Source organism: Artemia sp. Qi Xiang Cuo, chromosome 5 (genome assembly GCF_049724085.1).
Source record: "Artemia sp. Qi Xiang Cuo chromosome 5, ASM4972408v1, whole genome shotgun sequence".
Classification (NCBI taxonomy): Eukaryota; Metazoa; Arthropoda; class Branchiopoda; order Anostraca; family Artemiidae; genus Artemia; species Artemia sp. Qi Xiang Cuo.
This window is the reverse complement of record NC_142798.1, coordinates 42,347,101-42,367,954: the sequence shown is the minus strand read 5'-3', so window position 1 is coordinate 42,367,954 and position 20,854 is coordinate 42,347,101. Positions and strand designations below refer to the sequence as shown.

Sequence of the window (20,854 nt, the reverse complement as noted above, 5' to 3'; positions counted from 1 at the left end):
TCTTCTAGCTCAAGTAGCAAACTTTAACCTCTTTTCCAGCCTTCCAAATATCCATGATCAAGTAAAAACATACATCTTTTTATTCCATAATATGTAAATAATGCAATTCTCTAGTACAACTTCCCCTCTACTCTTCAAATACAAGTGCGGCTTTTTCTTTATGTAGCTTCTATGTAAAGGCCTCTGTATGCCTGTTGGGATTGCTGATTTAAATCCAAATTTACTCTCCGAGAAACCAAGTCCTTAGCAATGGTGGCAATTCACAAAAATGTAGGAGGGGACAAGGCTTCGCATTTGGGTAGCCTGTGGTAGACCTTCCTCCGGTAAATTATTCGATATAAAACATAATACCAAATCTGCTTTTAAAAAGCAGCTTCGAAAAAAACCGATTGTGTGGTAAAAATTTTCCCCAAAATTGGAGCGACTGGAATCAAATGCTGAACAGCTCCAACTTCGAAGATGAGTATGTCAAGTATAATATATCTCCTTCACGATGGGCTAAGCATTATTCAAAGATTTTTTCGAACGTACTTTTCTCACTGCATGCGGTATATTTGAAATTACTTAACAAATGTCTGCCAAATTCTCTTTTACAGGGAAATGTTATCCCAATTTCTTACGATCTTGTAGTCAAGTCAGTTAAGCGTCTTAAATCGAAATCTATTAATATCGATGATATTTGCGCCCAAAATGTAGTTCCTGATTCAAAAGACCCAATGTTCCATTTGTAGTTACCTTTCCAGATGTGTTTGTGTGTTTCCATTGTACCGGATAGCTTCCTTTGTGGATTGTTTACATCGATTTTAAAGCGTGGAAAGAATGCAGGAGATTGCAGCTCGGACCGCCCTATCGCTGTCACGTGTGCATTTAGTAAGATCTTTGAATATGTAATTCTTCCCTATGTGACTGAAGATTTTTGGTGAAAATAAGTATGGTTATGTTTGAGGAGTTTGTTGTACGCATGCTCATAAGGCACTCGCGAGTGTACTTCTCCAGGCTGCCGATAAAAATGAGCAGATTCATCTTTGTTCGCTAGACGTATCTAAAGCTTTTGACAGTATTGTCCATAGTCAAGCTCTTTATTCGCTTTTTGTAAAGGGTGTCGACACTTCTGTTATTTTGGTTTTGAGATAATGGTATAGTAATGCCTATTTTCACTTAAAGTTGAACGGGGTTAATGTCCAAGAGAATGCTCGTGTTCGATCTGGAGTACGCCAAGGAGAGATTTTATCCCCTTATGTTTTTAAGCTTTGTATTGCTAGAGTGCTCTCTAAGATAGTTGATACTTGCTTTAATGGTTTTTCTGATGTATCGTATATTGCTTACGCAGATGACATCCTACTTATTAGTAGGAGCTAACTTTCTTTGTCTAAAATGATATATAATGTGAGAAAAGGTTTCTTAGATATTGGACTCAATTTAAATGTTGAAAAGTGCGAGTAGCTTTGTTTCAACGGCAATGCTGCGAATTCTTTTTTGAAATGTAATTATTCTTCTATATGTTCAGTTGATAGCCTACGTTGGCTTGGTATTACTCTTTGTAATAATATGTTTTGTTTTCGTCAGTCAGCTGTTATTGACGAATGTACGAGATTAGATTAGATGTGGGTATTCCAAGATTGTTGCAAATCAGTCAAAGTATAATTTTGGTATTTACATTTTGCTTAGGAAGAATGACCTATCTGAATTAAGTAGACGATATTATCGGTCTTGCAAGTTTTTGTTGTATCTTCCGTTGTCATTTCGTAATCGCCGGATTATCAAAAAGTATAACGCACCTGATATAATTGAAAAACTTCGTGATTTACATATAAAACTGTCTGGAAATGCCAATGAAAAACTGTCTCATTCATTTGTTTCGCTGATTTTTCTTTTTATTTGTCTATCTATTATTTTAAGTGATGTGTGTGTTTATTATTTTTTCTTTTTCTATTTACTCCACTATGTTTAACATTGTTTATGCAGTGGGTTATAAATAAATCATTATTATTATTATTATTATTGTTGTTATTATATATTGTTAAAAACCTAAGGTTTTTTTTTCAATTTTTGCAAATTTTTCAATTTTTTTAATTTGTTTTTTTTTCAATTTTTGCAATGAAAATACTAAAAATATGCACTTTGAAAGGAATATTAAAAATATAGCAAGGGACAATTTCCCCTCCCCAAATTCATCCCGTGATCCATCTTTGCCTCTCATTGAGACTTTATGTCTTGGATTTACTCCAATCACCCATGGCTCTCAAGTGTCTTTCATCACTTGCACCAAGTTGATTTTAATTCAAAATTCCTTCTAAACCAATAAATCTAAGAACCTTCTAAACTTTACTTACAACTAGCCCTTGGAAAGTTTTTGGGGCCAAAGATTAAACGTAGTTTTTTCGGTAGACATGTAATATTCCCTTCTATTATCACAAGGACATATACTAATTTACTGCTATTTTCTAAGGATATTCCTTTTAAATAAAATATGTTGAATTCCTTCATAGAAGGGATATTAAACTTAACAAATACCGTATTATTAGCGAATAATTTAACTTCATGAAGCAGACGCAACTAAATTAAGAAAATGACATACCTTGCTAGTATTGTAGCAACAGTTCCAAAAATAGTCCCTATGAAGCCAAAACCAGCCAAAAAGATGAAAGTGTAGCAACCAAGACCGCATTTATCGTCTAAAACCAAAATGCTTGATTAAGTTAAATTCAATGAATATCTTATTTTTAACAAAACAGATCAAAGAAAATCGCACTCGATGAGTTGATTTTACTTATTAATTAAACAAAATGTGACTAAGTAACTGGATTTCCTTCTAAAGAAAACTTGTTTTAATCAAGCACTTTATTTGGCGGTTTTATTTGTTTCTGAAATAATTAGTGGTTGTCACAGAAACATTGCTGCTTAGCACAATCGAATACTTTGATGCAGAAGCTAGTAAAATTCTGTATTTACTTTTGAATGACCATTTGCCAAACTTCCTAATTTGATTTTGAGTCAAGTAATGGTTCGTTTACACATTGCAGAAATCCATGCGGAAATCCGTCCGTAACTGTTCGAACTATAGCTAAAATAACGCTGCGTTTTAAGGCAAAGTTATCAAATAATTGCAACAGCATGACCTATGTTCTTACCCTCTTCTGAAAGCTGTTGAACAATAAATAGCCAAATGACACCATTTTTGTTAGTTTTCTTATAGCTTGGGTGCGCAGGATCATAGAAGCTGGGTGTAGCCTTGAACCAAAGTTATAAGATCGTGTTTAGTTTTTGATAATCCATACTCATGATTTTATTCATTTAAAAATCTTGCCAAGATTCCGTCCTGATTTGACCAAAACATTGCGGAAAGCTAAAGATTTTTTCTAGCACAAAAACGGACGGAATTTCCGCACGGATTGCTAAATCTGCATGAATTTCCGCAATGTATAAACGAACCATAAGCCTACACGGACTAATTTGAGAGAAGGAAAAAATCTGAAGAAAAGAAAGCACTAAATATCCCTCAGTTAATTGAATAATCGGCGAAGTTCGGCTGGAAAATTGGATGATCAAACATTTGATTTTCCAGTCCCATCCATTCTGAGATAATTAATGTTTTCAACAGTGAAACATTTCACTGTTGAAAGCCAGCGCTACCTGGCAAAAGCAGAAATGTTGTGATAAAACTTTTTCGAAATGAAAATTTATTCTTGAGTTAAATTTTGCTTAAGTTGTTAATTTGGTTCGACGCTGAACAAATAAGAAAATTTACAAAAAAATATTTTCAAAGACCAAAATGGATAAGAAAGAAAATACGAAAAAAGTAGGAAAACGAGGTAATTTAACACCAGTGAACTAATGAGGGGAAATACAAATATTTCGGCCAAGATTCCTTCTCAACCATCATTGGAGGATGAAGAATAAAAAGAAGGATAAAAGATGACGAGGTAAGGTAAAAAGACTAACCTAAAAACAAGCATAGAAAAAGAGTTATTTGAAGGATAAAAAGGTGACATCAAACTTTCTTTGGAAAGTTTATTTGGTATGATGCTCTTTTTTTAAAGCCAACCTACGTCGCAGCTTAGCAGTATCCAGGCCAGTATTTAACAATTGGCCTACTAAGCCCGGACCTAGGGACACACAAGGCCAGGGGGCACAATAAATTATCACCTTTTTTGACAAAAGCTGGACTTATGTGATCTATCGTCAAAGTGCCAGGTGCACCCCGCCGCCTCGCTGCCTATTCCCAGAAAAGTGATTTTAAAACAACATAGGAATTCTGTGACCACTTATAAACTGTCAGATGTCTCCCATGAAGGGTAGCTGAGATTCGGTATCACCTCTCTCTTACATTACTATTGGCTCATCAGTTGTGTTTTGTTCAGTGCTTCCACTATCCCCAAATTTTAGGGGATTGTCCCGAAAATTTCACAAGGACCGGAGTGGCAAAATTGCTTGGGCATGGGCGTAGGCAGCATCTTGTGTAGTAGGGGGGAGGGAGGGCAGCCGCTTCTGTGATGGAGGGGGGAGGGATCTTACTAATACTTCCCGAGGTCCTTTGATTATAGGTCTTTAGAAACTAGTCATTCTATATTTCACTAAAACTCGGCCTTTAACATTTTTCATGTTCCACTTTTCCTGCAACAGTATAATATAAGAGACCCAATATCCTGTTTCCAATTCCTAAAAAACATAAATACCACAAAGTCAATTTGACACAAATCATATTATGGCTGGATTACAGCTTCTTCTGGGAATTCAATTCGAAAGTTTACAGTTGTGAAAAATTAAATATTAAACTTGGTATAGGGGAAACCGGCCCATGTCTAGCCAAAGCAAACAGAGTAGGGATGCCCTATCGACTCGTGACGGGAGTCCATATATGGGCATAGAATCCATCTAAGTGTATTGATCCACTAAGGGGAGAGAATTTCTGAGAAATTGATTTATATAATCGAAGGGGAAGTAGATTTCTGAGAAGTTGTATTACATAATCTGACGGTGAATTATTATTCCACGACAGGGGAATTAGAAATGACATCACTTGTTTCCTAGGAATTTTGCGGGACTCTAAAGAGATAGAAATTCCATTTTTAAATATGGCTTCTCCGATCTTTAGTGACAGAGATAAATTAATATTCTATTTTTAAATATGGCTTCTCTGATCTTTAGGTCAAAGAGATAAATTAATATTCTATCGAAGCCATAATAGTGTATGTAGGAACACCATAAAGATGAAGAGATTAACGCGGGAATTTTTTCCTGGGAATTTCAAATGTGACAGCGCAGGGATGCCAAAACAAAAGGAACACGCAGAAATTACGTTTAGGGATTAGAAATGACATCACTTGTTTCCTAGGAATTATGCGGGACTCTAAAGTCATCGCCCCATCTCCTCAAAAGCAATTTTCAGACATTTCTCATTAAAACTTCATTTTCAAGTCATTCATTTGGGTTTTTCACGAGCAATTCGTGCCACAGTACAGAGCTATAACTACTCTAAGACTCGCTTCTGTCATCACCGCATCTCCCCAAAAACAATTTTCAGACATTTCTCGTTAAAAATTTTATTTCATGTGATTCATTTGGGTTTTTCAAAAGCAATTTGTGCCACAGTACAGAACTATAACTACTCTAAGACACGCTTCTGTCATCACCGCATCTCCCCAAAAACACTTTTCAGACATTTCTCGTTAAAATTTTTATTTCAAGTCATTCATTTGGGTTTTTCGCAAGCAATTCGTGCCACAGTACAGAACTATAACTACTCTAAGACACGCTTCTGTCATCGCCCCATCTCCCCAAAAACAATTTTCAGACTTTTCTTGTTAAAACTTTATTTTCAAGTAATTCATTTGGGTTTTTCGCAAGCCATTCGTGCCATAGTACAGAACTATAACTACTATAAGACACGCTTCTGCCATCGCCCCATTTCCCCAAAAACACTTTTCAGACATATCTCATTAAAATTTTTATTTCAAGTCATTCATTTGGGTTTTTCGCAAGCAATTCGTGCCACAGTACAGAACTATAACTACTCGAAGACATCCACTCTGTCATCGCCCCATCCCCCCAAAAACAATTTTCAGACATTTCTCGTTAAAAATTTTATTTCAAGTGATTCATTTTGGTTTTTCAAAAGCAATTTGTGCCACAGTAAAGAACTATAACTACCCTAAGACACGCTTCTGGCAACGCCGCATCTCCCCAAAAACACTTTTCAGACATTTCTTGTTAAAACTTTATTTTCAAGTCATTCATTTGGGTTTTTCACAAGCAATTCATGCCAGAGTACAGCACTATAACTACACTAAGACACGCTTCTGTCATCGCCCCATCTCCCCAAAAACACTTTTCAGACATTTCTTGTTAAAAATTTTATTTTAAGTCATTCATTTGGGTTTTTCACTAGCAATTCGTGCCACAGTACAGAACTATAACTACTCTAAGACACGCTTCCGTCATCGCCCCATCTCCCCAAAAACACTTTTCAGACATTTCTCGTAAAATTTTTTATTTCAAGTCATTGGTTTGGGTTTTTCGCAAGCAATTCGTGCCACAGTACAGCACTATAACTAGTCTAAGACATCCACTCTGTCATCGCCCCATCCCCCAAAAACAATTTTCAGACATTTCTTGTTAAAACTTTTTTTTAAAGTCATTCAATTGGGTTTTCCACAAGCAATTCGTGCCAGAGTACAGCACTATAACTAGTCTAAGACACGCTTCTGTCATCGCCCCATCTCCCCAAAAACAATTTTCAGAAATTTCTTGTTAAAACTTTATTTTCAAGTAATTCATTTGGGTTTTTCACAAGCAATTCATGCCAGAGTACAGCACTATAACTACACTAAGACACGCTTCTGTCATCGCCCCATCTCACCAAAAACAATTTTCAGACATTTCTGGTTAAAAATTTTATTTCAAATCATTCATTTTGGTTTTTCACCAGCAATTCGTGCCACAGTACAGAACTATAACTACTCTAAGACACGCTTCTGTCATCGCCCCATCTCTCCAAAAACAATTTTCAGACATTTCTCGCTAAAACTTTATTTTCAAGTCATTCATTTGGGTTTTCGAAAGCAATTCATGCCAGAGTACAGCACTACAACTAGTCTAAAACATCCACTCTATCATCGCCCCATCTCCCCAAAAACACTTTTCACACATTTAAATGGACTTAAGTTTCACATTTGAACCAGAGAATTGTATTTTCCATAATTTTCTTACAAAAAACTAGAGTTTACGGTCAAAAACCCTTATTAGCTCAGATTTTACGGAAATAGTTTTATTTTTCGATCCAAAAAAGGACTTAAGTTTCACATTTGAACCAGAGAATTGTATTTTCCATAATTTTCTTACAGAAAACTAGAGTTTACGGTCAAAAACCACTATTAGCTCAGATTTTACAGAAATAGTTTATTTTTCGATCCAAAACTGGACTTAAGATTTACCTATGAGCCAACGAATTGTATTTTCAATAATTTTCTTACACAAAAATAGAGTTAACGGTCAAAAACCCTTATTAGCTCAGATTTTACGGAAATAGTTTTATTTTTCGATCCAAAAATGGACTTAAATTTCACAATTGAATAAGAGACTTGTATTTTCCATAATTTCCTTACAAAAAACTAGAATTTTCGGTCAAAAACCCTTATTAGCTCAGATTTTACAGAAATAGTTTATTTTTCGATCCAAAACTGGACTTAAGATTCACCTATGAGCCAACGAATTGTATTTTCCATAATTTTCTTACACAAAACTAGAGTTAACGGTCAAAAACCCTTATTAGCTCAGATTTTACGGAAATAGTTTTATTTTTCGATCCAAAAATGGACTTAAATTTCACAATTGAATAAGAGAATTGTATTTTCCATAATTTCCTTACAAAAAACTAGAATTTTCGGTCAAAAACCCTTATTAGCTCAGATTTTACGGAAATAGTTTATTTTTCGATACATAATTGGAATCAAGATTCACCTAAAAGCAAGCGAATTGTATTTTCCATAATTTTCTTACATAAAACTATAGTTTACAGTCGAAAAGTTTTGATAACTCAGATTTTATGGAAATAGTTTTATTTTTTGATCCAAAACTGGACTTAAGTTTCACATTTGAACCAGAGAACTGTATTTTCCATAATTTTCTTACAAAAAACTAGAGATTACGGTCAAAAACCCTAATTAGCTCAGATTTTATAGAAATTGTTTTTTTTTCGATCCAAAAATGGATTTTAGTTTCACCTATGAACCAATGAATTGTATTTTCCATAATTTTCTTACAAGAAACTAGAGTTTACGGTCAAAAACCCTTATTAGCTCAGATTTTACGGAAATAGTTTTATTTTTCGATCCAAAAAAGGACTTAAGTTTCACATTTGAACCAGAGAATTGTATTTTCCATAATTTTCTTACAAAAAACTAGAGTTTACGGTCAAAAACCCTTATTAGCTCAGATTTTAGAGAAATAGTTTATTTTTTTGATCCAAAATTGGACTGAAGTTTCACCTATGAGCCAACGAATTGTATTTTCCATAATTTTCTTACGAAAAACTCGATTTTACGATAAAAAACCCTTAATACCTCAGATTTTACGGAAATAGTTTTAGTTGTCGATCCAAAAATGGACTTAAGTTTCACATTTGAATCAGAGAATTGTATTTTCCATAATTGTCTTACAAAAAACTAGAGTTTACGGTCAAAAACCCTTATTAGCTCAGATTTTAATTAAATAGTTTATTTTTCGATCCAAAACTGGACTTAAGATTCACATTTGAAAGCTACGATCGCAATGAATGGTACTTGGTATCAGAAAAAAATGCCAATTGCCAAAAAAAAGAAAAAAAACATGTTATGATGAAAGTGCCTAAAAGCAAGTCTGCTTGTGTTATACAATCTTAACTATACTCTCAAAACGTGTTTGTTCACTTTATAGGTTTGCTCGCTTTTTACAAAGTGTACATGAAACTGTACTGTATATTCTTGTACATGCTAGAGATAAGACAAATTACCCAATCACCCGTGAAATATATAAATGCATTACTACTTGTGTACTTGTTTCTAAACTAAACAAATAAAGATTGTGAGAAAAAAACTAAAAATACCAGGTGAAATTACTTGTTCTTAGGATTCAGAATATGTCAAGTTTATAAAGTTTTCAGTTTATTTTACCATGTAAAAAATCAAGAGCGGTATGACGTCGTTATAGGCCAAATTTGACTTTATAGGCTAAAATGACCATGTTCTACATGCGTGCGAACTTGTGCACCCAGATATTCGTTGTAAGCGCCTCTGACTACCCTAGAATCTACCCTCAAACCCACTGCAGCTGATGTGAGCCACCCCTTCCCTTTCTTTGAACGATAGCGAGCCTTGGATCGTAGCTTTCAAGCTTTCAAGCTTCGTTAGCTTTCGTAGCTTTCGTATAAGAATATAATGAGAATTGCAGGAGCCTGACTATCACTATCTAAACTGTCTAAAGGCCAACATGTCACTTGTGATTTAATAAAAACAAAAAATGTTTGAAATATTTTTCCTTTTATAAAACTACAGGCTCAAAAGTTTCCTAGAATTCCAGGAATAAGAAAAGGAATTAGTATCATTATATATTAGACAATCAGTCTACTTTCATTGTTTTTTTTCCAGAAGTTAAAAAATTTTCCAGAAGTTTTCCAGAATTATACGTATTTTTTATCGATGTTTTGACAAACAAAAGCCAAAATGCTCAAAATACATATCGTTTTCAATAAAAACCGAAGTGACACTCAAGCAACTTAGAGGATCTAAAAGGAATTGAAGTATCACCACTCTTACTTGTAAACCTTGCTAGCCTTGTGAAATTGGTTTTTGTTGTATTTTTGTTGATGTAATGATAAATAAAGAACATATTGATCGAAATGTATATCATTTTCAAAGAAGCTTAAGTGATGCTCCTACCTTATGAAGATTTAGGAGTTGATAGCCCTGCTCCTGTTGCGGTAATTTCAGCTGATTTTCAAGTTGCCTTTGATTAGAATTTTAATTTCTGCTCGTATAAGGGTTAATTTTTTCATATATAGCAGTAGATGCTATCTTTCCATTTAATGTGATTGGAATTAAATTACTTGTCTTTAAAAACATCTATTTGGAAAACTGTGTTTTAGATAAATACCTACTCGTTTTTAATTGGGATAGATTTCAAACTGATCAGCCTGGAATTTCTTTTTCACTGCGTTCTGCTTAAAAATTAAAATATTGACTTGTAGCCAAAATTTTGCACGACATTTTAATATTTAGTTAAAATTTTTGATCACCAGTGGTTTATCCGACAGATTTTTAATGATAATTTTATTATAGAAATATTGGTGGACACAGAGGGGAAGTTTTGGTGGACACTATGATTCATTTAGAGCTGAAGCCATCGTGACTCCACATTATGTAAACACCTCTGAATATACGGGCATCTTAATCCCACAGAACATTAATTTGCCATCAATTTTATATTTTGTTGTAACCGTTTGCTTGTTCAGTACAACTGGATTTACTTTGTTAATTATTTGTCTTACTTGAGATTCCCTTGGGCCTTAAAATTTAATTAAGGTTTATGTATGGCCTGAAATCGGCGTAAAAAAATTCATATTTTTCGCGCTAAGAATTGATCTAGTCCCATTTTTCCTACTAAATTTATTGTCTTCATTAAGGACCTCCTACATTCAGTCTACTTATCCTTATCAGAGAAAAAAATGTTAGGCTTACTTCGGCTTTTCATAAATCGATGCAACCTACTTTTTTTTCGGGTGCTTCACGTAGATACAGCCAAAATTAGCTCTTTCTATAAGGGCTTTTACCTACCCAAGAAACTTATGGATGTCATTTTAAAACCGATTGGAATAAGGTTCCTACTATTCCAATTTCCAAGTTCCTACCTAATCCAACTAATCCTAATCTAAGTTCCTACCAATCCAAGTACTGATATAAGTTTAAAGTTTATTAGAAGAATTATCAGTCTTTTTTCAAATAGCCCAAAACTTGCGAGACTTATTTATAGATTTGTATCCCTTTCCCTTATATAACATTTAAAGTTTCTTTCCTCCCTACACACTCTGTAAAAATCTTAACTTGACCCTTCCCCCTAGTCGCTACTGACAAATTACAGCAATGCTATTTTCATAGCCTCCGTTAATATATTCATAATGATAATTGTCATTTAATTCATCTCACTATTGCACCCTGAGTAGATTCAAATTTCCACTGAGACTAATAGTGTTAAAGCTTCTATTAGATTAGAACACCGCAATTGCTGGCCCCGAAATTCCTAGCCTTTAAACAGAAAATATGAAATCCCCTTATGTTCTCCTCTCCTCTCGAGACGTTGCATACATGCCATTGTTATAACCTGGACACATATTTTCTTCTGTTTTACCTCTGCTCGCCCCCCCCCCCACCCAGTCAAAATTCAAAATCCACTTCGTCCACTGCAAACCAAAAAAAATTCAAATCAATTCCCAAAACTGTTCCTGAAATAATGCAGATATATGACTTTGATCACTAGAGTACACATGGTTTATTTCAGTCTACATTGCTTCTTCACTGAGACTATATTCTATTCCAACAGAGACAAAATCTAAAATCTTTTCAAAATTTAAAAATGAAACATAAATCATCAAATAGGATTCCGAAAATTTTAATTAGACTAAACAGCAAAATTTTGAGACCCCTTTTTTCAGCTCCTTCCGCACGAGCTAGTATCTGTGGTCCACTTCCCCCTTTCATACTTCTTGAAAGTTTTAATTTAATGTCGCAAAGCTGTTTCCAGGATATTGCTAATACGTCGTTTTAATCACTCGGCAACATATAGTGTATCTTTGCTTACCTCTTCACTTAACCAGTAACGGATCGTAGTCTCCACAGGGTATTGCCTCCTCCCCTACACTCACTGGAAAGTTTCATTTTGATAGCCAAAGCTATTACCGGGATATTCTAGATACAATACTTGATAACCTGCTACCATAGCGCACAAAGTCTTTTGAATTGCCTGAACAAGTTAAGATTCAAATGATGTTTAAAACATAAAGCAAAAAGGAATTCAATTAGAATATAATAATTATAGCCAACAGTGGATTTCAACTGAATTGTGATAATGTACTTCTTTTACGTTGGTCACTCGTACTGAAAACCAGAAATTCCAAACAGATTCGCTTAAATGAGAACATCCATTCACAAAGTCGTGTGCTAAAGGGTCGATGAATCTTTGCTTGCTTTTTTGTTTTGATTAAAATAAGAGTAAGCTTTTAGAGTAAAGAGTGAGATGGCGAGAAGGGGGTAGCTTATTTTTTACCAGGTTAATTTTGCCTCTAATAAGTCTTATTATCACTCTCTATTTTTTTTTATTTTTTTTTCAAGTTATATACACACTGTAAAAAGTTCCAGGATCGAATTTCAACAAAATATGAATATAACTTAGTTTGTTTATATTGGATCAACGCCCTTGGTACTATTCTATCCCTTTCTGGAGGAATATAGCACATCGAAGGAGAGAGGAGAGGACAGAAAAGGTCATTTAGTATAATTAGACAGTAAAATGGACATTTGACTTAACTGTTGAGATGGTTAGAACATATTTTGCGGATGAAGGAAGATTGTCTAGGATAGTCTTTTTCTGCCATGCATCTTGGACCAAGAGAAAAGCAGGTCATTCTCGAATGGGATGGGAAGAGGTCGCAATGAAGGATTCAAAGGAAATTGAGAATCCTTTGGATGAGACAAAGAGGGAAGCTTTTAACAGATCAGGATGGAGAAATAGTGTGCGCAGTCATCGGCCTCAAGTGGCTTAGTGCTGTAGTCAGTTGTTAGTAGTAGCAGCAGCAGTATCCGTTGCAAAATCTACCAAAACCTTCCCTTTTAAACGAAATGTAGACTTAATGTATAAGAGCTAAATCTCGTTTGGTTTGAAACGTACTGCTAAAGTATTAAAAAAAAAAAAAAAAAAAAAAAATAACCATATTTAACTCAGCTAGGCTTCAGAACCGAGCACAAAGAAGTTGTTTTATGTGAAACGGACCAAAAATAATGTTGTTATATTATAACAGAATATAGAAAAGTGATGTTTGATGTTGCTCTAATAGAAGTATAACTAATGCAAAATACACATGTTTACCTAACCCAAAGTAATCAAAATTCAAAAACGTACCAGACTCAGGAACAAGAGCAAGTATTAAATCTTCAGATGTGGGAAACGGCTGGTCAGTTGAAGAATCCTCATCTTCCTTGTCTTCTGTCTCTAGAAGCGACTCATGTTCTGGAATGCAAGAGCAAGCTCCAGTGTGATGACATGAACAGACACCGATTCCACTTTTAATGCCCTGTTGACCTGTACCTAGTTTTCCAGGAAAACTGTATAGTTTACCTAAAGAACAAAACAAATATTGAAAGTTATCAAGTCGATATTGAAGGTTATTAAATTAAAAAAATAAGTTTTTCAACTGACGGTAAAGAGCAGCATTAAAACTTAAAACGAACAGAAGTTATTCCATATATGAGGAGGGTTGCTCCTTCCTCAATCCCCCACTCTTTAAACTAAAGTTGAATTTTTGTTCCAATTCTTCAAAAAAGCTACCCAAAGGCCGTTTACTTGGAATTAGAAGCTTTTCTACAGCACTAAAAAACATCAGCGTAAAGAGCATGGGCTGAGAAGTGGACAGTCCCTCCATATATGGAACATTTTCTTTTCGTCTGAAGTTTTTAATGTTGCCCCTTACTCCGAGTTTAAGAAACTTTTTTCTTTGTTTAATTCCTGATCGTTTGTCAAATCATACCGATGGATTCGATAGTTGTTAAAAAAAAGATGCGATGTGAGTAGAAAGCTATCTTATACTCGTGACCCCACACCAAATATGGGTATAGAGTCCCTAGGGAGACCACGTGGTTAATGGGGATCAATAACCTCTTTTTCCAAGGTCGAGTTATTCGCTGTTGTTGTTGTTCTTTTGGCCAAGTGCATGCTCGAGGTGAATGTTATGAGTTTCCAGAAATGGGAAATAGTTAGATCACACGTGACAGGTGATGTCAAGGTTGATTGATTGTCACGAAAGGGGAATTAATTTGCTGTTTCTAAGGAGAATTATTAATTCAAGAAAGGGGAATTAATTTGTTGTTTCTAAGGGGAATTATTGATTCACGAAAGGGAAATTAATTTGTTGTTTCTAAGGGGAATTATTGATTCAAGAAAGGGGAATTAATTTCTTGTTTCTAAGGGGAAGGTGGGGAAGAGATATATTGATTGCGTAATCGAAGGGAGAGAATTCCCGAGAAATTGATTACATAATTGGTAGAACCCTATCAGGAGGTCGTGACGGGAATCCATTTATGTGCATAGAATGACGTAATCAACTAGGACAGTTGGATATCTGAGAAATTGATTACATAATCGTACTCTGTGCTTGTTCGTAAAACCCTATCAGGAGCTAGTGACGGGAATCCAATTATGGGCATTGAATGACGTAATCGACTAGGACAGTTGGATATATGAGAAATTGACTACATAATCGTACTCTGTGCTTGTTCATAGACACGACGTGGCTTTCTCACAAGGGCTCCGATCCCCCATCCCAACCCCGAAGGAAGTCACCGTTCCCCAAAGGTCCCCCCGGCTCCCAAAGGACCACCCGGCCCCCAAGGGCCCCCCCCACCCCCCCAGGCCCCCCCCGGTCCCCCAAGGACCACCCGGCCCCCCAACGGCCCCCCGACCCCCCAAGAGTCCCCTCCCCAATTTTTAATACTTTTTAAAGGCGTTATTATATCTTTTCAGAGCAAGTTATTTTCTTAATGTCCCTCCTAAACCCATTTTACAAGTTGAAGTACTTATCTTTTTCTCCCACAACTATAGTTTACATCTTTTTGTATACCTCAACTCCAAGAAATACTTTTCAAAGACCTTCTAAGATCAACTTACTTTACTAATTTCAATCATCACACAATGTTCCATAATGATGTACTAAACTTTTTATCGAAACACTATACATATCTTATTATTTGAATCATCATAACCTAGTAATACTTTTCAAAAAACATTTCAGAGCAAGTTCGTTTCTAATTGTCCCTACTAAGCCTATTTTCCAACTTTAAGTACTTATCTTTTTCACCCTCAACTATACTTTACAGCTTTTTGTATACCTCAACACCAAGAAATACTTTTCAAAGACCATTTCAGAGCAAGCTACATTCTTAATGTCCCTCCCAAACCCATTTTCCAATTTGAAGTACTTATCTTTTTCACCCACAACTATACTTTACAGCTTTTTGGATACCTCAACTCCAAGAAATACCTTTAATAGACCAATTCAGAGCTAGTTACTTTCTTAATGTCCCTCCTAAACCCATTTTCCAACTTGAAGTACTTATCTTTTTTATTCACAACTATACTTTACAGCTTTTTGAATACCTCAAAACCAAGAAATACTTTTCAAAGACCATTTCAGAGCATTTTCATTTCTTAATGTCCCTCCTAAGCTCATTTTTCAACTTTAAGTACTTATTATTTTAACCCACAACACTAATTTAAAGCTTTTTGGATACCTTAACACCAAGAAATACTTTACATAGACCATTTCAGATCAAGTTAATTTATTAATATCCGTTCCAAACCCCATTTCAAAAACAGGTACTGATATCTTTCTCCGACCAATATACTTTACCGCTTTTTGGATAAATCACAACCAAGACATAATTTTCAAATAACATTTCAGAGCAAGTTAAATTCTTAATATCCCTCCCCACAACTATACTTTACAGCTTTTTGGATGCCTCAACACCAAGAACTACTTTTCAAAGACCATTTCAGAGCAAGTTACTTTCTTAATGTCCCTCCTAAACTCATTTTAGAACTTGAAGTACTTTGAATGGCCACCCTAAAATAGAAATTACTGCATGGTGGATATCAGAAAGCAATTAAATACTATTAAAAGACAAGGTAAGTGCAAGCTACTTACTTTTCGACTTTCATAAACAAATTTTCCGGATTGACGTACTCAACTTGTTTACTGACAAAACTACATTACAAATTTATGAAAACATCAAAACAAAGTCATAATTATATTAAATCATTTCGGAGCAAGTTACTTTCTTTATGTCCCTCCTAAACAAAATTTACATGGTGAATTTCTCATCATTTTCAACCTCATCTATAATTGACTGCTTTTTGTATAACTCAACGCCAAGAAATAATATTGATTGACATTTTCATTACTAGTAACATCCTTATGGTCCCTCATGCAACCATATCCCAACTTTACGTACGTTACAAGTTAACCCAAAAATATACAAGAATGATTGTATGATCCCTCAAACACCAGAAATCAACTTAATAGTCAATGTCAGAGCCAGTTACTTTTTTAATAGCCCTCCGAACCCCATTTTACAACTTGAAGTACTTATCTTTTTCACCCTCACCAATACTTTACAGCTTTTTGGATACCTCAACACCAAGAAATACTTTTCAAAGACCATTTCGGAGCAAGTTACTTTCTTAATGTCCCTCCTAAACCCATTTTCCAACTTGAAGTACTTGTCTTTTTCCCCCACAACTATACATTACAGCTTTTTGTTTACCTCAACACAAAGAAATACTTTTCAAAGCCCATTTCAGAACCAGTTACTTTCTTAATGTCCATCCTAAACCCATTTTCCAACTTGAAGTACTTATCTTTTTCACCCACAACCATACTTTACAGCTTTTTGGATACCTCAACACCAAGAAATACTTTTCAAAGACCATTTCGGAGCACGTTACATTTTTAATGTCCCTCCCAAACTCATTTTCCAACTTGAAGTACTTATCTTTTTCGCCCAAAACTCTGCTTTACAGCTTTTTGGATACCTCACCACCAAGAAATAATTTTCAAAGACCATTTCAGAGTAAGTTACATTCTTAATATCCCTCCTAAACTCATTTTCCAACTTGAAGTACTTATCTTTTTCACCCACAACTATACTTTACAACTTTTTGGATACATCAACACCAAAAAACACTTTTCAACGGCCATTTCAGAGCAACTTTTTTTCTTAATATCCCTCCTAAACCAATTTTCCAACTTGAAGTACTTATATTTTTCATCCACAACTATACTTTACATCTTTTTGGATACCTCAACACCAAGATATTCTTTTCAAACACCTTTTCAGATCAAGTTACTTTCTTTATGTACCTTCTTACCCCATTTTCCAACTTGAAGTACTGATCTTTTTCAATCACAAATATACTTTACAGCTTTTTGGATACCTCAAAACCAAGAAATACTTTTCAAAGACCATTTCAGAGAAACTTTTTTTTCTTAATGTCCCTCCTAAACCCATTTTCCAACTTGAAGTACATATCTTTTTCTTCCACAACTATACTTTAAAGCTTTTTGGATACCTTAACACCAAGAAATACTTTTCAAAGACCATTTCAGAGCAAGTTACTTTCTTAATGTCCCTCCTAAACCCATTTTCCAACTTGAAGTACTTATCTTTTTCACCCACAACTATACTTTACAGCTTTTTGGATACCTCAAAACCAAGAAATACTTTTCAAAGACCATTTCAGAGCAGGTTACTTTCTTAATGTCCCTCCCCACAACTATACTTTACAGCTTTTTGGATACCTCAACACCATGAAATACTTTTCAAAGACCATTTCAGAGCAAGTTACTTTTCGTACTGTCCCTCCTAAACCCATTTTCCAACTTGAAGTACTTATCTTTTTCACCCAAAACTATACTTTACAGCTTTTTGGATACCTCAACACCAAGAAATACTTTTCAAAGACCATTTCAGAGCAAGATACTTTCTTAATATCCCTCTTTAACCAATTTTCCAACATGAAGTACTTATCTTTGTCACATTCAACTATACTTTTCAGCTTTTGGATACCTCAACACCAAGAAATACTTTTCAAAGACCATTTCAGATTAATTTAAAGTAATTAGGTATCGCATTCACACAGTGTCCTAATTTAATTTAATTCAATTTTCTCTTACAACACGACTATAAATGATTTTGGGTACCTAAAATTCATGAAATACCTTTCAAATACCATTTCAGAGCAAACCACTTTCTTATTAACCCTCCTAAGCCCATTTTCCAACTTGAAGTACTTATCCTTTTCATCCACAACTATAGTTTACAGCTTTGTCGATACCTCAACACCAAGAAATACTTTTCAAAGACCATTTCAGAGCAAGTTACTTTCTTAATGTCCCTCCTAAACCCATTTTCCAATTTGAAATACTCATATTTTTCACCCACAATTATTCTTTAAATCTTTTTGGATACCTCAAAACCAAGAAATACTTTTCAAAGACCATTTAAGAGCAAGTTAGATTCTTAATGCCCCTCCTAAATCCTTGTTCCAATTTGAAGTACTTATCTTTTTCACCATAAGCTATACTTTACAGCTTTTGGATACCTCAACACCAAGAAACAGTTTTCAAAGATCATTTCAGAGCAAGTTACTTTCTTAATGTCCCTCCTAAACCCATTTTCCAATTTGAAGTACTTATCTTTTTCATCCACAACTATACTTTACAGCTTATTGAATACCTCAACACCAAGAAATACTTTTCAAAGACCATTTCAGAGCAAATTACTTTCTTAATGTCCCTCCTAAACCCATTTTCCAACTTGAAGTACTTATCTTTTTCACCCACAACTTAACCTTACAGCTTTTTGGATACCTCAACACCAAGAAATAATTTTCAAAGGCCCTGTCAAAGCATCTTACTTTCTTAATGTCTCTCATAAACCTATTTTCCAAATTGAATAATTTCTATTTTTCTTAAAAGCACCAAAATTAATGATATATTGATAACTCATATCCAATAAATACTTTTCAATCACCACTTCTGACCAAGTTACTTTCTTAATGTCCCTCCCCACAACTATAATTTACAGCTTTTTGGATACCTCAACACCATTAAAATCTTTACGAAGACTATTTTGGAGCAAGTTACTTTCTTGATATCCCTCCTAAACCCATTTTTCCAACTTGAAGTCCTTATCAGTGATACACAACCCTAAACATTACAAATTTTTGTACAAAAGAACTAAAGGACAAACACATCCAAGACACTTTCATAGCACTTTCCATTCTTAATGGCTCTCTTACACCCATTTTACTACAAGACGTATATACCTTTGTCTCCTACAACTATACTTTATAGCTTTTTGTATAAATCAACTCAACGAAATACTTTTCAAAGACCATTCCGGAGCAAGTTACTTTCTTAATGTCCCTCCTAAACCCATTTTACAACTTGGAGTACTTATCTTTTTCACCCACAACTATACTTTACAGCTTTTTGTATACCTCAACCCCAAGAAATACTTTTCAAATACCATTTCAGAGCAAGTTACTTTCTTAATGTCCCTCCTAAACCCATTTTCCAACTTGAAGTACCTATCTTTTTCACCAACAACTATACTTTACAGCTTTTTGGATACCTCAAAACAAAGAAATACTTTTCAAAGACCATTTCAGTGCAAGTTACTTTCTTAATGTCCCTCCTAAACCCATTTTCCAACTTGAAGTACTTATCTTTTTCACCCACAGCAATACTTTACAGCTTTTTGGATACCTGAACACCAAGAAATACTTTTCAAAGACCATTTCAGAGCAAGTTACTTTCTTAATGTCCCTCCTAAACCCATTTTCCAACTTGAAGTACTTATCTTTTTCAACCACCCCTATACTGGACAGGTTTTTGTATACTAAAAAAGCGAGATAAAATTAACTTAGAACAGGTCTTTGATAGCAATTTACTAAACGTCCCTCAAAAACCCATGCTCCAACTTGAAGGACTTAACTCTTTCTCCATAAAATTCAAATTAAATCATCTATGTAAAATCAACCCCCAGAACCTTAACTCTAATGCAATATCTGAGAACTTTCATTTCTTAATGACTATAACCAACCCATATTCCCACAAGGAGTCCTTATCTTTTTCACCCACAACTATACTTTACAGCTTTTTGGATACCTCATCACCAAGAAATACTTTTCAAAGACCATTTCAGAGCAAGTTACTTTCTTAATGTCACTCCTAAACTCTTTTTCCAATATGAATCACATATATCTTTCAACAAATTATAGACTTGTAAGCTTTTTGTTGAAATCAACACCAAGAGACAGCTTTAATAGGCCATGTCAGATCAAATTTTTTTCTTATTTTCCATCCTAAGCCCAATTTCAAACATTAAGTACTTTTCTTTATAACCCAAGCCTGTACAATACTGATTTTTGTTTGAATAAAAAAAAAGAAAGAATATTCCAGTACCATTTTAGAGCGCGTTACTTTCTTAATATACCTCCTAAACACATTTTCCAACTTGAAGTACTTATCTTTTTCACCCACAACTATCCATTACAGCTTTTTGGATACCTCAACACCAAGAAATACTTTTCAAAGACCATTTCAGAGCAAGTTACTTTCTTAATGTCCCTCCTAAACCCATTTTCCAACTTGAAGTACTTATCTTTTTCACCCACAAATATACTTTACAGCTTTTTGGATACCTCAACACCAAGAAATACTTTTCAAAGAACATTTCAGAGCAAGTTAATTTCTTAATGTCCCTCCCCACCACTATACTTTACAGCTTTTTCTATACATCACCACCAAGAAAAACTTTTCAAAGACCATTTCAGAGCAAGGTACTTTCTTAATGTCCCTCCCCACATCAATACTTTACATCTTTTTTGATACCTCGACACCAAGAAATACTTTTCAAAGACCATTTCAGAGCACGTTACTTTCTTAATGTCGTTCCTAAACCAATTTTCCAACTTGAAGATCTTTTCTTTTTCACCCACAACTATACTTTACAGCTTTTTGGATACCTCAACACCAAAGAATACTTTTCAA

At 34.5% G+C, this 20,854-nt stretch overlaps 1 protein-coding gene across 2 annotated transcripts in view; it reads right to left on the bottom strand.

Moving 5' to 3' along the window:
• Positions 1-20,854, bottom strand: part of LOC148952156 (proto-oncogene tyrosine-protein kinase receptor Ret-like) — a 436,938-nt gene that overhangs the window by 160,321 nt on the left and 255,763 nt on the right. For both annotated transcript variants that reach the window (XM_089088861.1, XM_089088862.1), the window contains 2 exons: positions 13,147-13,362; positions 2,579-2,675 (listed from right to left, as the gene is read on the bottom strand). In XM_089088861.1, coding sequence (XP_088944987.1) covers positions 2,579-2,675; positions 13,147-13,362 — 313 coding nt within the window. The remainder of the gene's footprint in view (positions 1-2,578; positions 2,676-13,146; positions 13,363-20,854) is intronic.